Source organism: Arthrobotrys flagrans (genome assembly GCF_004000055.1).
Source record: "Arthrobotrys flagrans strain CBS H-5679 chromosome Unknown unitig_8, whole genome shotgun sequence".
NCBI classification, from domain to species: domain Eukaryota; kingdom Fungi; phylum Ascomycota; class Orbiliomycetes; order Orbiliales; family Orbiliaceae; genus Arthrobotrys; species Arthrobotrys flagrans.
In genome coordinates, this window is record NW_027137553.1 from 3,366,674 (window position 1) to 3,381,478 (window position 14,805).

General features: G+C 48.0%; 6 protein-coding genes across 6 annotated transcripts; 4 read left to right on the forward strand and 2 right to left on the reverse strand.

The window, feature by feature from the left end:
- Nucleotides 1–178: 178 nt before the first annotated feature.
- DFL_007454 (uncharacterized protein) lies at nt 179–1,588 on the forward strand (the record flags this gene model as incomplete). The annotated part of the gene is made up of 5 exons (XM_067637040.1): nt 179–260; nt 324–578; nt 646–659; nt 719–1,057; nt 1,514–1,588. 5 exons carry the CDS (start codon nt 179–181, stop codon nt 1,586–1,588), a joined length of 765 nt encoding a protein of 254 aa, XP_067488596.1.
- A 2,114-nt stretch (nt 1,589–3,702) lies between these two features.
- Nucleotides 3,703–5,602, reverse strand: DFL_007455 (uncharacterized protein; the record flags this gene model as incomplete). Its single annotated transcript, XM_067637041.1, has 2 exons — nt 3,703–5,184; nt 5,237–5,602. 2 exons carry the CDS (start codon nt 5,600–5,602, stop codon nt 3,703–3,705), a joined length of 1,848 nt encoding a protein of 615 aa, XP_067488597.1.
- A 3,217-nt stretch (nt 5,603–8,819) lies between these two features.
- Nucleotides 8,820–9,446, forward strand: DFL_007456 (uncharacterized protein; the record flags this gene model as incomplete). Its single annotated transcript, XM_067637042.1, has 2 exons — nt 8,820–8,971; nt 9,101–9,446. The coding sequence occupies 2 exons, from the start codon at nt 8,820–8,822 to the stop codon at nt 9,444–9,446; spliced, it is 498 nt and encodes a 165-aa protein (XP_067488598.1).
- A 410-nt stretch (nt 9,447–9,856) lies between these two features.
- DFL_007457 (uncharacterized protein) lies at nt 9,857–11,554 on the forward strand (the record flags this gene model as incomplete). The annotated part of the gene is made up of 3 exons (XM_067637043.1): nt 9,857–9,869; nt 9,943–10,304; nt 10,358–11,554. 3 exons carry the CDS (start codon nt 9,857–9,859, stop codon nt 11,552–11,554), a joined length of 1,572 nt encoding a protein of 523 aa, XP_067488599.1.
- A 328-nt stretch (nt 11,555–11,882) lies between these two features.
- On the forward strand, nt 11,883–12,698 carry DFL_007458 (uncharacterized protein; the record flags this gene model as incomplete). The annotated part of the gene is made up of 1 exon (XM_067637044.1): nt 11,883–12,698. One exon carries the CDS (start codon nt 11,883–11,885, stop codon nt 12,696–12,698), a length of 816 nt encoding a protein of 271 aa, XP_067488600.1.
- A 305-nt stretch (nt 12,699–13,003) lies between these two features.
- Nucleotides 13,004–14,430, reverse strand: DFL_007459 (uncharacterized protein; the record flags this gene model as incomplete). The annotated part of the gene is made up of 2 exons (XM_067637045.1): nt 13,004–14,204; nt 14,297–14,430. The coding sequence occupies 2 exons, from the start codon at nt 14,428–14,430 to the stop codon at nt 13,004–13,006; spliced, it is 1,335 nt and encodes a 444-aa protein (XP_067488601.1).
- Between the last annotated feature and the right edge of the window lie 375 nt (nt 14,431–14,805).

Consider the following 14,805-nt stretch of genomic DNA (forward strand, 5'->3'; position numbering starts at 1 on the left):
TACCGTTGTAGGCCATTTATAATCGACTCTTTTTTTTTCTCTTTCGATTGTCCTTCAATACTCTATTTCACATTTAATCCCCGAAAAAGTCCCACCTTGTAAGCTCTAACATTTCACGTTTCGCTTTGCCGCGTCTACCCAACCATCTTCCGACGACAACTCAACCCCACAAATCAACATGTCCGCAACATCACAAGCGATAGCGATAGGTGACGAGAAAGCAAAATTCCCTCTGCATGATGCCGCCAGGGAAGGTAAAAGTAAGCCATCTCCGAAGCCGATTACCCGTAGAACGGACCCATAGCTAAGTTCTGGACCGTTAGCTCAATTGTTCGAATCCCTGCTCGCATCGCATCCCAAGGATGCGCTAAAGAAAGATGATGATGAGCGTCTGCCGATACACTGGGCGGCTTCGAACTCCCATGATGAGATAGCGGATCAGCTGCTACTCGTCAAGGGTCTAGATGTTGATGAGACGGATTCTTCGGGCTGGACCGTGCTCCACATTGCTGCTAGCACCGGAAACGATGCTCTTGTCGGAAAGCTCATCAAGAGAGGTGCCGGCGTGAATCAGAAAAGTATGTAACGTTATCACATCTATGAAATGAGCTCATGACCATTCTGTACTAACATGTCTTACTGTAGCGAATACTGGCCAGGTTAGCTCTGCGCTCAATTCATCGATACATTCATGCATAATCTAACATCAAGCTCCCAGACCGCGCTCCACTTTGCTACATCAAAAAACCACCTGGAAACGGTGAAGCTCCTTCTTGCAAATGGAGCTTCAGCCCGTATCCGCGACAATCGTTCCCAGATACCCCTCCACCGGGCCGCAGCTACTGGTTCGGTGCCCATCGCGAAACTCCTAATCCAGCATGGTTCCCCCTTAAATACTTCGGACGCATCGAATCAAACGCCGCTGCACCACGCCATGGCTGAGGGGCATGGAGATGTCGTGGTGGAGCTTCTAAGGGCTGGGGCGGAACAAGATAGGAAAGACGATGATGGCAAGCTCTGGTATGAAATCCTTGGAACGTCGGAACGTGATAAGCAGGTCAGCAGCACCTTTTTCTTTTTTGTTATTTTTATTTTTTTCGGTATCCGTCTCGGATTTCCCGGCGACAAGTTTTTCCATTTCTCCCAAGCCTCCTTCCGAAGACCGACATCCCCCTCCCCTCGAGGAATGGGAGCCTTGTCCCCCGGGATTCTCATTCCCGTCAAATTTCCACATTTTTGTGCTCAATGGCCTGCGGCAATATCCCAGCGGTGGTCATTATGAGGCGTGTTTTAATACTCCGTAAACTTCTTGTGATGGGAACCGATCGTCAAGAAATTACGGCGAGCAAGGGGTCATAAATCGAAGACAAGACCGCAAAACAAGCTAGCAATTCAGGCCGAGGCCTACAACATTTACCATTGTTGCAACGGGGGGCAGGCCGTTGAGGCTGGGGATTTTTGATTATTCCACGATGTACAATTCTTGAGCGATCCGAAGCTAATGGGGTTTTAGGTGGTGGAATATGTCAAAAAAGCCTGTGAGGCAGAAGGAATCGAATTAAAAATTGAAGGCGAGGGACAAAATTAGGTGTATTTCCTAGTCCAAAGAAATGACGTCGGTTACAGCTCTACCGTTTTAACTTGTACACGAATGCAAAAAAAGAATAAGAAGTTTTTTTCCCTTCCATCGCCGTTTCGGAGGGCTTTTTCCGCTGCAGGCACACAACGATCTCCTATTTTCATCTCATAAATTGCCATTTTCTGAATAGTGTTTTGGTTGATTTACGTAGGGAAGGTAATGGAGTCTCAACCGCCAGAAAACAACTCGACAGCTCCGGCGACCGTTCCGGAGTCGAGGTTGTCGACCTATGCCGTTTAGATATCAATATAATCCCGATTGGAACTGCAACGCCAACAAAACGCGCGGACACGGGGATGGGATCTGCTGCGTAAAGAAGAAGGATACCAAGTGTGCTCGGGCCCCTTTCGACAAGCCAAAACGGATGCCTTATACATCATGCATCAATGCTCCTGCAGGAAGCTCAACCGCGAAAGACGGAATCTAGCATAAGCGCCCGTCCGAGTCTCCCGAGGATAAGATTGAAGCAGGCGAGACAGCACTAAATGGCTGGCAAACATACTCGATTATGATACCTAGCGAAAATCCAGGAAACTTACCCCAAAACACGGGATAACGATGCGAGCTCCATCATTAGCTAGAGTAAGGTTAGTCAGGGATTTGCAACATGTTCAGGCGAATTTTTTTTTTCCCTTCCATTCGGATCTCCGCTTGCTTCGATGAAATCTCATTAGCCCCGGGGGCACGGTTGGGGAGCCGGCAGCTGGTCTACTCTCGCACGGATGCCCACTGCGGCAAATCACGAAATGAAATCCAACAAGTTGAAATTTAATTCGAGACACTTGTTATTTTCTTTCCCTTCCGAGTTGCAAAAAAAATGTCACCGAAAAAAGAGACATCTATGGCTATTTCATACTAGTGGCAAAGAGTCCAGGCTTGAAGGTGGATTTTGCCATGGGGCATCTTTTCTTGGGGGTCGTAGACGGTAAATTTGTAATGTGATAGTGATCCATCCCCGTGTCGAGGAGAATTACCATTGGAGGTTGAGATGCTGGACTAGTCTCGACATGGCAATCCGAAATAATAGGGGTCACGAGATTATCTCGGTCGTGGGCGAAGCTCGAGGGCCCATCATCGACCCACATGTATGGACATGGGGAAAGGATCAAAAAGAGCATTTTTTATGAAATTTTCCCCAAAAATGAGGGGCTTCGAGGGGTCCTGGACCATTGGACGAGGGGCACTGAGAAAGGAAGAAAAGAGATCCCAGAGCTTCGTATACCGTTAATTAACGGTTTGGGTGATTATTAGACCTGGTCCGACAAGGGCGAGAAGGGGGCGAAGCTGCCTGTCCATGGTCCTGGGAGAACTGAGAGGTTCCAGCAGGAGGAATAAGCTCATCTCGCGATCGAAGTTGGCGGTTGGGTAGGTGGGACTTACCACGACGTTACTATAGGTAAGGCTTCCTCGAAAATGACTCGTTAAACTGGTGCAAGTCATCTTACTTAACATGTGATCTATGCTATTATATGGAACGGTAATATATTTCCTATTTGAAGTGAAGAAACCGAGCTGAAGATTGTCAGCCGGGCATACGCCTGCTAGGATCTCAATCTTGATACGCTGTTACGTCGACTTGAAAGATAGTTTCCCAAGATAAATCAGGGTTCATTCTATTATATTTTTTATTATATCCACAGCAGCTATAGATAAATTTTTTTTAAAAAAGAGGATTAAAATCATCAGATGGCTAGTAGGGCTCCAAGGCCTATACGGGAGATCGGTATATTCGCCGTCTCAGCAACATCCGGGTAAAGAGAAAACGAGTAAAGAAAAACTACAAAGCATACTTTGTTGTAATCAAAATCAAGAGCGGAGAAACAAGTGACAGTTGCCTGTCGAAAACTGTAAAACACCAATCACCCCAAGCCGGTAGCGAAGATAATCAAAAATGCAAAGAAAACCAACCACAGTTTGCGCCAGTTATCACTTGTAGATGAAACCAAATAACAAAGGAAATAACGAAAGTCGGGATGTTTTGAAACTCAGAGCGAAATGAAACGCTAAAAATGCTCGATGAGAAATGAGAAACAAAATGAAGGAGCGGTGTACGATACTTGAATTTAATGTCGCTGTCGGCCGTCGTGTATCCCATAGGCCTGCTGGGATTGCTGGGAAATATCATAGTTGACGTGGTTGTCGGACTGGCCGTGAGGGGTCCAGTAAGGTTGCGGGTGACCGCTGATCCAGTGTTCAACGTTTGGTTGGAAGTCGGAGTGGCCGTCGAAGGCAGCAGTAGAAACGATGGGAGAACTCTGCTCGAGCATTTTTGTAAAGTTAGTGTATTGCTGATCCGAGGACTCTTCTTTGAAAGATCCATTGACTGCCGCCAATCCCGCAGTCTCAGGGGTAGGAGGCGGCGAGGCAAGGTTCTGCTTGATGGGCGCATCCTCATTGGTAAAACCGCCGTCGCTCTCGAGGTCTGGAACATCAGGAGAGTGTTCTTTGGAGAGGTCCGAGGGCTTCCTCTTGAGTTTGTGCTGAACTGTAGCATTACCAAAATCGGCATCCGAAGGTGGCGTTGGAAGTGGAGTTCCGTGTACAGAATGGGATCCATTGATTTTTCCATGAAAGATGCGCTGGGTCCGAGCGTTCGGTCCAAGGGAGGGCGGCATAGGTCGAAGGCGTCGAAGGGCGATCTCTTGCTGCAGAGATGGTCGCTCGGTGTATGACTGAGACCTCTCCATACCTGGAGCAGCCAGTTGCTTAGGGCCGTTCTCAAGAACCGGCGAAGATGTCTCTGATGATGTATGCATTGGTCTATGTGTCTGTTGCATGGAAATGCTTTCAACATTCGAAAGATCGGGGCAGGTAGCCACTCGAGAAAATGCTGGTCGGTCGCTGTTCTTGAGGACTAATCCGCTAGGAACGGGCCTTGACTTGAGATTCATGTTCATAGCCTTAGGCATGGAGTTCATCTGCACGGCAGCTGCGAAGGCAGAGTAGTCGTCTTGGAAAACTGGCGGAACACCGGAAAGGGGTGCATTGTGGTATGGAGAATTCAAAGCCGACATGTTGTCGAATTCAAAGGGATCTTCACGCTGTCCAGCTGGAGTTGGCGTATAGGAGACAGAAGAATTGTAAGACGAACCCCAGTCGGAGAAATTAGACACCGGATAGAAGTTTGGGTCGTATGGATCAAGTGAATAATTTGGTGGTGGGAGGCCATCGTAGGGGGCGGCACCGGGGTGGTATCCTTGAGAGACACCTTCTCCCTCGTATGACGAAGCATATGCACTGGCGATAGTGATAGATCTTGCTAGAGAAGCAGCGGCGGCTTCTTTGGAAGATGGATAGGGTGGAGAGGTGCTTGTAGAACTTGCAGGGTTGAATTCTGTTGTCAGTAATGGGAGGGAGGACTGTGCAGATGTAGCAGACGTCGGTGTTTCCAAATCGGACATAGAAGACTCTGATAATGCCATAGGGGTACCGAGAGCAATCTTTGCCATGCGTTCCCGACCCGCGGTTTCCAAAATCTGTGCCATCTTCGCCTCTTGAATTTCCTTATGCTTCTTGGCCCTGTGCCTTCGGTTTTGGAACCAAATCTGAAAAGGCTGTTAGAACGTAATCGAATAATGTAACCAAGTATATACTCACATTGACTCGAGTAGGGGAAAGATTGATAGCGTGGGCCAGATCCCTCTTGGTAGCCTGGTTTGGTTTTGGGCACTGTTGGTATAATCTTTCAAGGGCAAGAGTCTGTTCGCGGCTGCACTTGAAACGACGAGGTTCTTTTACGCTCTCCTCGTTAGGTCCAGAAACTGGAGGTGTAAATCGAGGAATAACTGGGAAATGGTTGCCAATGAATGTCTCGATATGTGGCCCTGAATTTGCAGCCGGATGCCTTGGGACATTTAAATGTTGAGGGGAGGGTCCTTGAGTTACGTGGACATCGGATCTGACGGGAACATTGGGATTTTGGGAAGGCATAGAGCCTTTGTTATCATAAGAGAGAACCTCCATGTCTTAGGCTTGGGTGCACACAGTCGGTTCCTGGAATCGACGATCACTCGTATAGTTCTTCTTCGACAACTATGATGTCGTAGTGAACGCAAGGTACACTCCTTTGGGCCAATGGGGTTTCCTGGAGGAAATTAGACCACAAGCTGTAGAGCGGCTTGGATTGGATGGCCTTGTGTCTTAGAAGGGACACTAAGGATAAACCTTCGACGGTATTCCTAATGCAGTGAAACGTTGAACCGTGTTAGCCCGTCGTCATTGTTTCCGACCCCTCTTCATTGCTTGGATTTAATGGAATGAAATGTATGTGCAGGAGTAAGCAAAATGTCAACTACCCGCGAGCGCAGATATTCGACTAACAGCGTAACGTTGGGGCGCCAGATCTACAATTCTGAAACGAGGTTCATTCGCCACCCGTCGATGTGCGTTGTAGATGGGATCTATGGAAGGGAAAAGAACTAGGACTAGAACTTGGGCTTTTGTTCTTCGTGATGTAATGCTCCATGCGATTCTCAGGCTAGTATCGCATGGGCATGGGCTGATTTTTAGACCATGTTGGCTCGTCCATGCCGGTAACTTTTTTGCTTCGCTTCGTCGTACAAACGTTACAAACCTCGAAGGCATCGAAATCGGCATCGACAAGGAACAGCATGCATGTTTCTCGCCCGACCAAGGAACAGGGTTGTACAGCTTCCGCGCAGAGACAGCAGCAAATTCGCCAAATGCTCCCGCTATGCTGTGAGGTAATCTTCGTTTCGGATAAAAGCAGAAACGGATTGGAACAACTGCAAGATAATGGATAAAACAAAAAATGCCCTTCGTACCTTATGCGGACCGTGATTTCTATGACAAATTAACCACCCACACGTGATATACTATCTCTTGAATTGATATCTAGACGCCCGTGTGGTCAAAGCTTCCGCTTGCCTGTGGGTCGGACTGTGCAGGACCCAATGCAGGTACCGGTGGAGTCGTTTCACAAATAGGCAAACTCTTTGACAAGTACTTGACAACCTTGGGTGCGCCGATGTTCGGTAACTTTTTGGTAAGAATGTTGTAATCTAATCAGATAAACACTTTGGGTATTGATATTGACGTCCGGTTCTTTCGAGTACTGTAATTGCGAGATTGTTAGGCCGTTAGCAGTAAATGGAATGACTGTCGTGAGGCGAGAACTGCAAAAGATGAACAATAGCTATCGATGCTTGAATTTGAAGTAAAGGAGAGACTAGATCGATGTTAACTTGAACGTTGTGAAAAATGAGAGGAGGTCGTAAGCCTGAGGGATGAAGAAAACTGGGATTTCCGGGGAGAGTCGAGAGATTAATATATTCCTTCCATTGGGTCCTGCTCCTAAAAAAAGTCCGAGTCACAACCACCACCATCATCTCGAGAGAGAGACAGGCAAGCTTCTCTAATAGGCGTGGTTCTAGCCTACATAGTTGCGCGGCTTCGGGAAACCTAGCAAGCACACTGTTTTGCCCTCCTCTCTTTCGAATTTCTGTACCTTGCAGAGACCGAATTTGGAGAATCTTGGCTTCGTATGTGGTGAAGCTTCTCCTTTGTTTTTTTCCCCTTCTCTGAGCCCACCAGCGAACCAACTGCAACAAGGGCTTTCCCACCTAAGATCTGCGTTAACATTGGCTAATATAGACCCACAGGATGCCTCAGTTTTGGTGTTGGGTTACAGGGACGAATTTCGTGACTTCTTGGGAATGGTTAGATGACACTCATCCTCGAGAAATTAGCAAATTTTTGGTTTTAACGTAGGGGTCTTCGTTGAAGCCTGTACTTCAACTTTTCGATTTATCTTCGTCTGCAAGTATCATGTGCTCGGTAGGTGCCTACGGCCTCCTGTGAATATAATCCATCAGAATTAACCTGCCTCCTATGCTTTTCGTCATAAGCTTGAGGATCATGGTGAAACTTAGCAATGGGGAATGTGCCCTCCTCGATCTAGCTTTCCCAAAGATGCTCTCGATGCAATGGTGGGGGAGTCGATTCTGGAATTCCAGGAAACCAAAGTGTGCCTCGCTTGGCTAGGGTCCTTGGTCTCAAAATTAACCCGTTCGGTTCTGCAACAGCATAGTTTCCCGACCCCTGTTCTTGCCGGGCTTCAAAGGTGAAGAGTTGGAACCAGCCCGAAGGGCCCCACCCATTACCACCTCAATGGCTGGATTACCCTGGCTCCGGGACACGGAACAACAGCGCGATGCCCACTTTTGGGGGTTCTTCCAGTTCTATTTGCAGTTGGATCAGCATATGGCGAAAGAAAATTAATGGACGCCTTCAACCTTCACAACGAGTCAACAAAGTTGCAAAATGGTTCCAGGCGCAATGGCAATAGAAACCGGTGATCAAATATTTTCACTTGCTTCTTATCGAACCCTCCGCATACTACCCATACCTCGGCCTTTGGGGAGATTCAGAATTCTGGCGGCAACTAGGCGGACATTCCTCCAATAGAAGAATGTTAGGTGTAATTTAATCGCAAACAACTTTCGAAGGGGGTTTGCTTTGACAGCTCGATACCAACGATAACTCTAATTTGTATCATAACAGATCCTGTATCTCAATTTTACCCGGAGGTATTTGGTGTGGTTCGGCCGGCGAGAACTGGTCTGTGATGGTGGTAAAGTCCAACTCAGGGAGGACGGCATTGCTTCACGGCCAGACGTTTGACGCTGTTGGATGAGTGCAACGGAATCTGATTCGTCTAGCAGAGACATATATCCCACATCATCGTATCGGCAAACACGGCTCGACAGGAACATGATGTGGGGTTGGTTGTTTGGCCTCAAGCTCAATATAATGTATGCGACGCTTCCCGTGCGCAACCATCGTCGTCCACCTCTTCATGCTCAAAAAAACTGTTACACCGGCGCAGCAGATGGCTTTAACCTTATATGGTTGTCAGGGTCCAAATGCAAATGTGTTTGGTCGGATTTACCAGGCTACAGGGAAATCCCGTAAAGCCAAGGCTCCAAATATGGCTTGGTCCTGCAGCATAACTAATTCATTCGATTCAGCTTGTGTCATATCATATTTTGTCAGCCAGTTTCTGCCTTTTACATCAAAGCCCTCGACATTCGAAGCGATCACCCAGATCGGGATAGGTTGATTTAATCGATTTCAGAATTCCACAGGTAATCTTGACGAGCTGTAGCATATTTCTCACCCCACGGTGGGTCGAGACTTGCATACGTGCGCACGCCTCATTATGGCCCAAGCGAATGGGCGACTTGCGGACTCCGGCCTCAGAATCGAGGGGGCGGCATACCAGAATGAGTTGGAGCGGTTGACCCGGTTGATATGGGACCTCGAGGAGCCCATCGAGAGTAGTGGTAGATGCATTAGAGAACTGAAATCAAGGTATTGGTCAGGTCGCACTGGTTACGGCGCAATGCAATGGCTTTAACTAATGCAGATATGCCGATTATATTTAAATTGTTTGCGAGATGTATATGCAAGCGCAGGTGGCTGATCTTGAAACTACTCCAGACGACACGTGCTGTCTGATGAAGAGCAGGAGAATCTGAAATCGGAAGAGATGCTGCTTCAGAAATTGGAGACCGACTTGCAGATGCTGAAGGAGCAAAGGGATGACCTGAAATCGACCCCGGCCGGATTAAGAGCGCAGGAGATAACGAAGCTGCAGCAGGAAATTGAAAGATCAATCAAGCCGTTCTCACCTGAAGAATTGGCTGAACGAGCCAAGTCATTTCGTCAGAAGTCAGACGAGTGTAGGAAACGGGATATCAGCAATCTTATCTGGGGTGGTGTCGCCATCATGATGCTGGTCCCTGCGGTTGCTGCCGTGCTGTGGAGCACCTCTGTTATATTTTAGTCCGAATTCTGGATAGTTATGAGCTAGTTCCCTAGATAGTTAGTTAGTATTATCGACACACACACTATGTAGTGTGTACAGAGCCCCGGTCCGTCGTTTCAGAGCCGGCAGATATCGATACCGTGAAGTGCAATATAAGCGATGCGATGCAATAATAATATATGTCTCCACCACGGCGCGTGCAGTTGTTTGTGTCGACGGAGCTGGGATGCGTTGCAAGAGGTCTGCAGCCAGTCGTTAGCGAGATGCTGCCGGGCTTGGCGTACGCTTTGGCCCGACAAGATCCTCGTAAATTTTTTTTTTCTGTCGAGTTACTGCGACCGACCAGACACCACCATCTACAAGCAGAAGAAAACCACAGCTTCTGCCCAATCAATTCCACCCTTAGACACCATCGCTGCCGCTCAACAATGGTTCGCCCAAGTAAGTTTCCATTGTCTCACCCTCCGGATTTAGGACCATGAGCAATCTCAGGCTAATTGGGCCATGCCTACAGAGAAACAAAGTAAGAGGGTGCCAGTCCGGCTAAGGCACAAGATCGAGAAGAAAGTTGCTGCTAAGGCCAGGAAAGATCGCAAGGCGTCGAAGAAGGACCCCACATGGAAAAGCCGACTAAAGAAAGACCCCGGGATACCAAACATGTTCCCATACAAGGAGCAGGTGCTAGAGGAGATAGAGGAGGGGAGACGACAGAAAGAGGAAGAGAAACTAAAGCGAAAAGAGGCCAAGTTGAAGGCTGTTAAATCGACAGCAGCAGAGGGGAATGGGTCTGATGTGGATGAAATGGTAGACGCAGAGGAGGAGGAAGAGGAAGAAAGCGAACTCTCGGAAATGGATGAGGGCGAAGACGTCGGCCAAGTACTATTGCACTGTCTCTATAAGCTATATTACGCACTAACGATCTCAAACAGAGCAATGGAAACGCCATGGCTGCTTTATTGGCATCGGCAAGGGCCAGGGCAAGACAATTCGAAGGTGCCGACGGCAGCGACTCTGATGATGCTATGGACGAAGACGACGAAAACGATGGCCCTTCACGTTCTATCCCAACCGCCATAACTTCCAACCGACCGGACTCTTCTCTCAAATCTTTCTCGAAACACTTCCAGACTGTCCTATCTTCAGCAGACGTTTTGCTATATGTTCTAGATGCCAGAGATCCCATCGGAACAAGATCGTTGGCGATTGAGCAGCAAATTCGTGCAGACTCTCTGGGTTCCAAACGACTCATCCTTCTTCTGAATAAAATCGACTTGGTTCCGACACAAGTGCTCAAGGATTGGTTGGTACATCTGAGAAGATATTTCCCAACCCTCCCAATCAAAGCAAGCAAACCCGCCACAGGCGCCCACACATTCGACCACAAAGACCTTACAACGGCTTCTACGGCAAGGACTGTCGTCAATGCCCTCAAATCCTATGCCAAACTGAAGCAATTGAAACGAGCTATCAGCGTCGGGGTTGTCGGATATCCTAATGTCGGAAAATCATCTGTCATCAACGCAATCCTATCGAGGGGTAGTTCCACTCAGACGGCTTGCCCCGTTGGTGCAGAGGCTGGTGTAACTACATCGGTTCGTGAAGTCAAGTTGGACTCGAAGCTCAAACTCTTAGACTCGCCGGGTATCGTTTTCCCTGGAAAGGAAATCGATGCCGCTGCTTTGACATTATTGAATGCCTTGCCGCCGAAACAAATGCCAGAGACCACAGTTCCTGCGGTTACTCTGCTTCTCTCGAGGCTTGCTGACAAGCCAGGTCAACTCGAACACTTGACCCAACTTTACCAACTTCCGCCCCTAATCACCGGAATTTCGGAGAAAGACCTCACAATGGACTTTTTGATTCACGTGGCTAGGAAGAAGGGTAGATTGGGCAAGGGCGGTGTCCCTAACATCGAAAGTGCTGCTAGGGCGGTAGTCACAGACTGGAGAGACGGAAGAATCATCGGCTGGATCGAGGCGCCAAAGTTGGAAGTCGAAACAAACGGCAGCTCCGATGCCGTCACTTCCGATGGCAAACTCAAGGACTCGAAAGAGATTGTAACCCAATGGGCAGAGGAATTCAAGATCGAAGGGCTGTGGGGCAATGATGCAGATGTTATGGAGTAGACCTCCACTTAGCACCCGCGTACCACTTGCACCTAAGATTTTGATGTTATACCCGGCGTTGAAGGGGGGGGATGTTCAAAAGTACCATCATGAATTATTTCGACGACGCCTTTGCAATTTAGCCGCAATCCATCTTGTACATTAGAATAGAATACGATATGGTCAACTTCAAACTTCTTTATTTAGTATCTTCTATGTGTTGTCCCTTCAACAATGCAACATGCGGCATTGAAGCCATCGAGTCACTACCCATCATCACTCTACATCACAGAATATGCAAAAAAAATTACATGATATCATCGTATATCATCCAAAAAAGCTGGTTTAAATGCCACCTAAACGCCCTCGCTCCCTTACGTCGCTCGCCTCATCCGCCCTTTACGTCTCCAGACAAATCGAAGACCGCGCCTCAACCTTCATCGCCTACTTTTCTCCAACGGCACCCCAACGTCAACTCCAATCGCATCCGGACCTCGCCACCGCCTCCCACCGCATCCTAGCGTGGCGTAAACCTTCCTCTCAAAGGACGCTCACCGGTCTCCCAGCTTACAACACCGGATCGGATGACGATGGAGAAAACTATGCCGGTAAGAAACTGTTGAAGGTTTTGGATGATTACAAAGTTGAGGGGAGCATTGTGGTTGCGAGGTGGTATGGTGGACAGCTTTTGGGGCCTGTGAGGTTTCAGCATATTGAGAGTGCGGCGAAGGAGGCCATCAGAGCTTATCTTGTTGATAAAGACGAGGGTGCGGATGGAGAATTTGCGAAGAAGACCAAGGTTTCAGGAAAGGAGCAGGAGCAGGAAGATGAGAAGGAAAAGGAAGAACTGATCGAGGAGTTGAAGAGTCGGGATGAGAGTATTGTCGTACTAAGGAATTTATTGGATGACAAAATGGGGAGGAAGAAGAGCGAGAAAACGCCGGACGCTGGTGAAGAAACCAGTCAACCGAAACCTGCGAAGGGGGTGGATTATAGCAGTATGCCTTTGGTAAGGTTAAAGCAATTAGATAAGGCCCGGGATAATACCATCTCATTTTTATTAAAGAAGATAGACGAGGTTGAAAAGAGGGAGGAGGAACAGAAGAATAAAGTACCGACTAGTTTACAGGATAAAGGTGACGATAAAGAAACCCCGAAAACCTGAAACGTTAAAAGATGCTGTTTCGGAAATGGATGTTATAAAGTAATTTTGCGTGTGTCCTTGTGAAAATAAGAATTCTTGGTGCGAAGGGTGAACATAAAGGAAAGAAAAACGAAAGAAACGAGCAGTATATAAGATTGCCCAAGTGGAACGGAGATGCCTTGTTAAAGAAAGCTCTGGAATCATCAGGGAGTAATCATTTTCGAACATAGAAATTCCCAGTCAAAGTAAATGCATAACTAAGAAGGAAGAACACAGCAACGAAAGTGTAAAGCAGAGTAGTGCTGCTGCAACGAAGGAGCAAAATCTCAGTAGTGGAAATGTTGTTCCCACGGCTTGTTTTGCTTCGTGCAGATGCAACGGAGATCGATTTTGAACCCTTTAGGATGCTTCCTTCGGCACATCCCACCTTCCAAAGACAGTCCCTCGAGATGGTTGGACGGACGTTGTTTCGCCTTCATGAGAGCCCGCAACTTGAGGATGTTATGGGGCTCGTTAATGAGCAGTTGGGTCGAGCGAGGGATACGCATCAATGCGGCATGGGACAGTGCCGTGGCTTCTTCGTTATGCTGGGGCTCAATGTAGAACCAGTGGAAGGTCTTGTTTGCGGCCTTAATCGCGAGCATGATTTCGGCCCAAAGATCTTTGAAACGTTGTTCCATTCGGAGCTTCTTCACCCAAAGGGGGTTGCTGCCATGTGCTGACCACTGGTCCGCCCAGCTGACGACATGGCCGGAGGAGCAATAGAACGCAACGTCGGTGAAGTCGAAAGCACTGTAAGAGTAGGTACTGATGTCTCTGATGGCATAACATGCCTGCAATACCCCACGTAGTTCGAGACTAAAGTCGGCGTGCGGTTTGTTGAATTCCATAGTGCCGCACTTGTTGAAAACGGAGTCCTCTCCGAACCAGGCACTGTATCCGAAATCGTAGATTGGTCCTCTTTTGTGGGGCTTCGGGTTAGCGACGTCGACGTAAACTTCCAGGGCAATGTTCCCGGTTTCCGGCATGATTTGGGTGTTAATCAAGGCCGTCCCCGTTCTGCATTTGATAGTCCTGAGCCCCCAGCCGTATTCGAGAGGAGTAGTCAGACCATTGAAAATAGCTGCCTGAAGGAGCAAGTCCGGGACTGGGCAGGCGCTGGTGGTACGATGCAGCGGGAGCGCATCGACGATGAGACAGGAAATTCGGAGCGGGACGCCACCGATGACGATTGGGAGCTCGGTGAGACCCCAAACACGAATCGTGGTAGAGCCACTCCTGCTTCTTCTGAAGGTAACAGTGACACCGTCGAACGGGGTGCTATCTTTCATGTTGTTGTGAATTGGAATAAAGGATGCAGGCCTGTACTTGTCGATTTCTGGAAAGTAGATGGCTTGTCCGTTCAACCATGGCAGGGTTTGGCCATGAATCTTTTGACAGAAAAAGTTCCAGGTAATCAGCGACATAGGGCTGAGGTGGATCATCTGGAACATGATTGGGGTCTCATCAGGGAAATGGGCAGTGAATCTAGATCCGAGAGAAGCATCCAGTCAGTGTTAATTAACATAGCTATAACTGACTTCAGGCGATATGAAAGCCGAGCTTGCTGAGTCACTTACAGGTTTTCACCGATGACTTCTGGATTGAGCGGCTCGCACTCCTTGGTATCGATAGTGAATTCGCTCTTTCTGCCAACCATTTCTTTGGCGAAATCCGCAGGATGCGGTTGAATCGATCGAGGCTTATTCTCCATCCTGTCCCTTTGATGCTGAAGGGATGAACGAGTTGGAAGTCAACTATCAAAATTAGAATTGTTAATCGGACGTTGAAGGATGATGGCGAAGGGTGATGTAGTGATAAGAAAGACTTTGGGGGTACGAGGTACGCATATACGTTCTTTTATACCTCGCCCCTGCCAGTTCTTGAGGGCTTCTCTCCAAAACAATGTCCAGTCCTACAGTGTCGACAACACATTTTGGATCAAAATTACAACAAACTGTTCTCAAGCCTCGATCTCGATATCACAGCTGCAGGGGAAATGAATGTACGCAGAACAACAGTCGTATTCTGTGATAACTGAAAGGATACTGATATAACAGGCCGTTAAAATCTCAACAATAGAAAGCAA